The sequence below is a fragment of the Cynoglossus semilaevis genome, chromosome 1 (genome assembly GCF_000523025.1).
Source record: "Cynoglossus semilaevis isolate Cse_v1.0 chromosome 1, Cse_v1.0, whole genome shotgun sequence".
Lineage (NCBI taxonomy): Eukaryota > Metazoa > Chordata > Actinopteri > Pleuronectiformes > Cynoglossidae > Cynoglossus > Cynoglossus semilaevis.
Window position 1 is genome coordinate 2,961,939 of NC_024307.1, and position 7,969 is coordinate 2,969,907.

At 41.6% G+C, this 7,969-nt stretch overlaps 1 protein-coding gene across 1 annotated transcript in view; it reads right to left on the reverse strand.

Moving 5' to 3' along the window:
* The window catches only part of arid1b (AT-rich interactive domain 1B), a gene marked incomplete at its 5' end in the record, with an annotated part of 17,022 nt that extends 9,925 nt beyond the window's left edge, over nucleotides 1–7,097 (reverse strand). Inside the window, 4 exons of the mRNA XM_025059196.1 lie at nucleotides 3,369–3,400; nucleotides 3,435–3,601; nucleotides 6,467–6,694; nucleotides 6,942–7,097. Coding sequence (XP_024914964.1) covers nucleotides 3,369–3,400; nucleotides 3,435–3,601; nucleotides 6,467–6,694; nucleotides 6,942–7,097 — 583 coding nt within the window. The remainder of the gene's footprint in view (nucleotides 1–3,368; nucleotides 3,401–3,434; nucleotides 3,602–6,466; nucleotides 6,695–6,941) is intronic.
* Nucleotides 7,098–7,969: the final 872 nt, after the last annotated feature.

Consider the following 7,969-nt stretch of genomic DNA (forward strand, 5'->3'; position numbering starts at 1 on the left):
GCCTGCTGGACAAACTCCCTCAGTGACATCATCAGTCTATATTTAGTCTGTCTGCCAGAGCAGATCAGGGTTGTCGGTTCTACTTCCACAACTGAGACTTTTGACGTTTTAACCATGAAATAATGACGTCTCAACAGAGTGAAGGAGATTGATATGTGAGAAAGTAAAAACAAAAGTACTGCTAATACTGTAATACCAGCACTGAAAGTATTAACACGATAAAGTGAAATTTAATAACAGAGAAAATAAACAAAGTACTTTGAAACCACCACTACGTTGTAGAACATAGAAACAGCCATAATCACTTGGTTTTTAGCTCCCGTCGCCGGGCCACACGAAACGGCTTGGCGGGCTACATTTGGACCCCGGGCCTCGGGTTTGACACGTACGGTATAGCGGTTAGCACGCAAGCATAAAGCAGAGTCCTGGGTTCAATATATCATACTATACTTCAATATACTATACTATACTATACTATAGTTCAATATACTATACTATACTATACTATATTCAATATAATATACTATACTATAGTTCAATATACTATACTATACTAAACTATACTATACTATAGTTCAGTATACTATAGTTCAATATACTATACTATACTATACTATAGTTCAATATACTATACTATACTATACTATACTATACTATACTATACTATACTATACTATACTATACTATACTATACTATACTATACTATACTATACTATACTATACTATACTATACTATACTATACTATACTATACTATACTATACTATACTATACTATACTATACTATACTATACTATACTATACTATACTATACTATACTATACTATACTACAACCACAGAACAGTTACGTAGAGTAAACAAACAGTAAAACCAGTTTTCTATGCTGCACATGTGAAGACGTGCTGTGTTTGAACCTCTTCATTTTTCACGGCACCGTCAGGAGCTGCAGCCGTGAACCTCGACAAACAGCTGATGTGGGAGAAACTGAGAGTTTTTTTTGTCAAACAGAACGGTCGGGATTTGTGTGAAAAGACAAGAGGAAGAAGAAGAATGATGAATTATAAAGTGTTAACAGAACCACTGATTTACTACACCATAGGTACATGAATAAAACACCGCCTGTGCTGACGTGTACTGGTACTGCATGTATGCATATACTTTATATGTATATGTGTGTGTGTGTATTCAGATGACGGCACATGCTCTTTTCCAGCCAGCAGGAAGAGCGATGCTCAGCGTCTGCGGCAGGTGAAGAGCTCTACTGTTCTATTTAAAAGTCAGGGTCACTTTTCTCATCTCTGCTGCAAATTACAGACGTGACCTCGGCGCTCCGCCGCCCGCCGTAATTGTGCGCAGAGAGACACACACAAACTGGAAAAATGGAGACGTGCCAAAACAATATTACCTCACCTCTCAGACGGTGGAATCAAATAAAGGCCAGTCCTGGGTTTGAGGCACAAGTGGTGATTGTATTGCGTTTGACCTTCATTAAGCTAAAGAATGGTGTCGTCAAAGCAGCGTTCACCTCCACAGGAAGAGGTGTAAAAAAAAGAAGAGGGAAAAGTCAAACGAAATGGAGTTAAAACGACTGGTTCTGTTGAACTTCCTGACATCATCGACACCAGCTGACGTTACAGGAAGCGGTTTTATGACACATTTTGATTCAGACCATCTGGCCGTATACCCGTCTACACGTCTGACATGTTTGTAATAATTAGCAGGTTAACGAGCTCCTGACGTTCTCCAGAGGGCTGACATTTCCTGAATGTTTCATTGTCTCAGCGTCGGCGTGAAGTTAAGGTGTAAGAAAAAAATAAAAAAGGATTTCATATAAAATTGTTCTATAAAATGTCAACGGCTGACGCTGCGTAGCCTGTGGTTGGGAGGAACAGGCCTTTCATAAAGTCACTTTCAAGAGTAGTACTAGAGTACTTTTAGTTACCAGTGATAGTATAAAAACTTTGGACCCTTCTTTGACCGAGGAGTTATTTGAAAATGTATCAAAAACTACTGTTTATTCCCAGCGTCCGTCCACTTCTCGTTATTATGGTTATTTGGCGTCCGTCCACTTCTCGTTATTATGGTATTTGCACACGCTGTGGGAAAGCGTTTTAGTTTCACAGAGAAGTTCAAGCTTAAATTACCATTTTAATTACAGCTGGTCCACGGCGAGACCTAACTGGGATGTCAAAGTCAGGATTCACCCACTGTACATTAGTACCCATGTCACTCACCTACGCTAACATAGTAGTGAGATCGTCAAATGGATGTAAAAAAAACATCAGAAGATTTTGACGTATGCCTGGGAGTCTTGATGCAGGGCAGAAAGTTCCCAAAAAAAACCCCAACACAAACCAAAAATGTAGCACAACTCAATGTAAAAAAAAAAAGCCATCATCCACATATAGTGCCACGTTATGTCGTAATTGTCAGCTCGACAACTAGTAACCATGCGAAAATGGTGAAACCCGACATAATTGATGTACGGGAGATGGCGACGTTAACACGAAACGCCGTAGGCTGAGGACCGTGAGGACCGTTTGGATTAGTCACAAATAAAAACATGTTTGAAACACTGACCTCTACCTGTGATTTTGGATTTTCTGTTTCAGAAATATACAGAAAGACAAAAAGTTAGCGTTAGAATAAGGATTAATACGCTTTATTATGATCACGATATAAACGATTAATCGTGACTATTCATTAATAATACATCCACCGACTGTCTTTCTGTTCAAGTTAGAGAAATATTTAGAAACGCTGATATGTCTCGATTACTTATGATTAATCATGATTAATCACGATTAATCACCATTAGTGATAGTGATTAGTGATAGGTTAGAAACTCCTTTAATTTAAACAGGTTCAATATATGTGATTCAATCGTTTTTTTTTTATATTTGTGACTGCGTTAAGTTCCTGTTGTCAGTGAACATGACAGTTAACAGACCAACACAGTGAATTATTCCGAAAGCTCATCAGAATCGCAATCAACTGCAACTTTGGCCGACATCACCGGAGAGCTACACCGGGGAACAGTCTCGTCTCGCGGGCTAATGACTATGTTGTCGCTGTTGCTTCATATTTGGAAACAGTGTTAAATGTTTTGAGACCATTTGCCAAAACCACTCCACTGCACTCCACTGCACCACAGTCAGGAAGCTGCAGAGCTGTTATTGTGCTGCCGACGTTGTGTGCCAACGTTGCCATGAATGCCGACTGTTGTTTCCCTGATGCTTCCTGACACCTGTAGTTTGATCATCAGCACCTGTTGTTTGGCTGCTGACAGATGGGGAAACCAGAGGATTAATCAAACACACACACACACACACACACACACAGAGCGGTGTGTGTTATCAGGCCTTACCAGGTGACGGCGGCTGGATCTTGACCTGCTTTCTGTTTTCCCCCCCAGCCATGCTGATGCTGCCGCGTCCGCCTGCCGCTGCTGTCGGCCGGGGGCTCCTCTCCCCGCTCCATCTTACACTCGTAGGCAAACAGAAACTGGATGTACTGCTTCTTCAGGGAGCTGGCGGAGCTGCTGGAAGTGCCGACGTTCAGAGTGGTGGAGAGTTCACGCCATTTCTTGTTCTTGTTCACCTGAGTGGTCGAACATAAGGAGGGAGGACATGAGATTTAGAGGCGGACATGAAGTCACAGCTGACCTCCTCTGACCTTCTCTGAACGGGCTGTTGTTCACAGAAACTGGCGACATGAGCGTTTATACTACAGTAAATATTCAAGACTAACTCTAAGGCTAAGTCTAGCGCCACCGTCAGGACTGTCGTTTGTTTTAGAACCTTAACTGCCGCTGCTGTCGGCCGGGGGCTCCTCTCCCCGCTCCATCTTACACTCGTAGGCAAACAGAAACTGGATGTACTGCTTCTTCAGGGAGCTGGCGGAGCTGCTGGAAGTGCCGACGTTCAGAGTGGTGGAGAGTTCACGCCATTTCTTGTTCTTGTTCACCTGAGTGGTCGAACATAAGGAGGGAGGACATGAGATTTAGAGGCGGACATGAAGTCACAGCTGACCTCCTCTGACCTTCTCTGAACGGGCTGTTGTTCACAGAAACTGGCGACATGAGCGTTTATACTACAGTAAATATTCAAGACTAACTCTAAGTCTAAGTCTAGCGCCACCGTCAGGACTGTAGTTTGTTTTAGATCCCTAATGTTGGTGACGGCTTCCAGCTGCAGCTTCAACTTGGTGGCACCACCTACTGGATCACCTCAGGTTTCCAGGATTCTTTAGTTGACGTTGTATTTGCAACCAACGACATTTTTGTTGTACTCTGAGGTAACGGTACAGTTACAGAGATAAATAACTGGAAAATACTATGTAATAAATATGAAAATATGGAAATAGATAGTGATGATGAAAACCAACACACACATATATTTATGTGTATACATATATTTATATATATGTATACATACACATATGTATAAATATATATATTTACATATGTGTATGTATACATAAATGTAAATGTGTATTTACATATATACACATACCATGTAAATATATATATATTTACATATATGTATACATACACATACTGTATGTATACATATATATTTACATATTTGTATGTATACATATATGTAAATATATATTTACATATATATACACATACCATGTATACATATATATTTACATATACGTATACATACACATATGTATACATATATGTATTTTTACATTGTTGTGCAAAGTATTTTTTATATATTGTATATTTACATTATTGATTATCTTTACTACTCAGAGTACAACAAAATCTTATATGCAAACACAACGATGGAAAATTATTATTTATAATATTGAATGTATATTTAAATATATGTATGTATGATATATATTTATACACAAACATATATATGTATATATGTATATGTACATATATGAATATATATGTGTGTGTATAAACATAAATTTCAGTGTTGGTGAGTCGTAACTTCACAGCCTTTAATATACCTCGTAAACATATATTTATGCTCATAACGACTGTTATGGTGTTTTTTCCCCCCTTAAAGCTGCAGGTTACCTTAAAGTCTGTTTTCAACACAGACCTTCATTCATTCATTGGCATTCAGGACCAGGTGGGTTCTGGGGCATCTGGGCTGCCCCCTGTATGTATTTATATTTCATAATTTATACTCTGTTTTGTTATTGTTTCTGCTGTCCGAGTCCGTCAAGCACTTTGGTCAACAAAGGTTGTTTTTGAAGTGAACCCTAAACTTGATCTGCCTCGGCTTCTCACTCCCTGCTCCATCAGGGGTAATAACTCTGCTGCAGGCTCTGCTGACAGAGGGCTGGACATGAGCTCACAGATAATGTCTAATAACAATAACACACACGGACCTCACAGTTCTGGAAACACCTGTCAACACCACCACTGCAGGGAGTACTCTGTACTCCTCTCTACAAAGTACTCTGAAGTTCCTTTCTTGGGTGGGGCCAAAATCAATTCTGAAAAATGTTTGTGAGTCTGAATTGACATTCATTTGACAGTTGGAGGGAGAGCACGTACTGGGCGTGACCCGCTGGCCAGAGGTTTCATGACATGTTTACACGTTCTTTCTTCATTATGCTGTTTACATTTTTGTCAAATATATGTATATGTATATAATATATGAATACATGTAAATGCAATATTAACATATATGTATATAATATATGCATATATGTAAATGCAATATTAACGCAAAATGAAGGAAAAGTTCTGATGATAATATTCTGATGACAATATTGCTGCCGTTTCACACCTGAGGAGTGAGTCTCAGAGCAGGCAGCCAAAATGCCTTCAGCTAAGCTGCAGGTTGTGCCATGAACAAAAACAACACAGTGGTGTTTCCTGTAGAATCTACAGTGAAGAGAGTTCTAGAACTCAGAGGACGTAACAGTTGGTCATGACATCCATCACTTTTTAAGTCACGAAATTCAAATCCACCAATCACGGCATCAGCTTAAGCTCCTCACTAAGACGATGGGTTAAAGGCAACGGTCACCTTCCGTTGTGTGATAATGATAATAAATCGCTTTCACTTTCACTGAGAAAAATCCCACAATGCACCACCAAACAAAAAATCTCTCAAAACGTAATAAAAACTAATCATCTTCTATTTTCAATTTACTCACAGAATGAAACCTGTGCCTTTTTAGTTGAACACAACGTTAATATAAACGCAGGAATTGATGAAAGACACATGAAAATCTTCAACGGCCATCTGCTACCACCTAGTGGACGACTGCTTAATTGATCTGTTTCTCGTGGACGCATAAAAAAAATCAAATCAAAATGGATACTTTTTCACGGCAAACCTGATGAAATCTTTCATGGACCACAGGTGGGCCACGACACAGAGGTTGGGAATCACTGTCCTAAATAATTATGTTTAATTAAAAAAAACTTAATAAATGCACATGTTATTTCTAAGCTACTTTCTCCTTCTGCTCAGACGTTACCATTGCCAGGCCTCCGATCTCGCGGACGGCCATGTAGAGCCTCCACAGGTCCAGTGGCTTCTTGCCCACAGTGGGCAGCTGGGTCACAGGCGTGCCCCTCTCCTCCATGAAGTTCAGGTACCGCTCCACCCAGCTCCGCCTTTCGGGCTCCACACCCATCTCGTAGAGTCGAACGACTCTGTCTCCGCCCAGTGAGGAGGAAGAGGAGGAGGAGTTTGGGTTGGGTTTCTGGAAAAGAAAAAAATTACGATTAATCGTGATTAATCTACAGCAACTGAGTGACTAATCAGATTCATTTTTAATTAATCTATTGACACCAAGAAAAATCTGAGACTGTTTGAAGACGAAAACCAGCGTTTTAGCCACAACAAAGTAATTAGGAAATTAAATATTTGTTCACGTCGTAAGTTTTCACCAATAAATTCTCCAACATAATTTGACACACATTGAAGAGGTTTGAGGTTCTTGTTCTTACGGGGCTGGACGAGGTCTTCAGGGGCCAGGGGGGGCTGCTGATGCTGTCGCTGTCATCTCCGTGGTAGGACGACAGGCTGGCCGGGCTGGGCGACAGGGGCGAGGGTATGGGCAGGGCGCCACCTGGTGTGGCCGGCTGAGACACGCACTGCTGTGAGGAGATTTTTTTTGTTGTTGTTGTTGTAGCCATCCTGCAGCTGATGGGAGGACAGAGGGGAGGTGAGGGGAGGTGAGGGGAGGTGAAAGGAGGTGAGGGGAGAGGAGGTGAGAGGAGGTGAGAGGCCAAACTTTGAACTTTGACCTCTTAGATCACTGCTTCCCAACATTTTTTGCCTTGTGACCCCCCTTTTGACAGTTTTGGCCCGCGGGCCATATGTTTGACACCCCCGCTATACAGTCCACTTTGTACAATAAACACTGGGCGTCAAGGTCAAAAAGGTCAAGTAGCCCCGATTTAACCGCAGCAGCAGCGTCAGCGTCCTGTACGTAAGAATGTTTTTAGGACCGAACCTACAGGAGGAGATAAATATAAAAACTGCATCCTGTTTCCAGCCTGTGTACCTGGAAGTCATGGCTGTGTGTGTGTGTGTGTGTGTGTGTGTGTGCGTTTGAAAAACAAAAACAAAAAATGGAGACAGCTTGACGAGAGCTCCAGGCCTGTGTACAGAATGCCTGTGTCAGCAGAAGCTTATCTTTTTCTCTTCCTCCTCCTTTCCTCTCACTCTCTCCCTGTTTCTCGGCAGACGGATCATCTCTTTTGGGAACGCCGAGGTTTTTACTGGCTGCTCCGACTCCGACTTAAATAATTCAAAAGGCCCTACTACCCCAATCAGCAAAAGAAAAGACAGGGATTTGGAGAGATAGGATGTGCTGTGGAAGTGATGGAGGTATAAGAGTGGAGGGAGTGGGGCAGGGAGTGGGGCAGGGAGTGGGGCAGGGAGTGGGGCAGGGAGTGGGGGGCTGTTAAACAAAAACACAGGGGAGGGGTGGGGGGGTGAGAGCAAAGAGCAGGGTTGCGTTGTTGTTTAG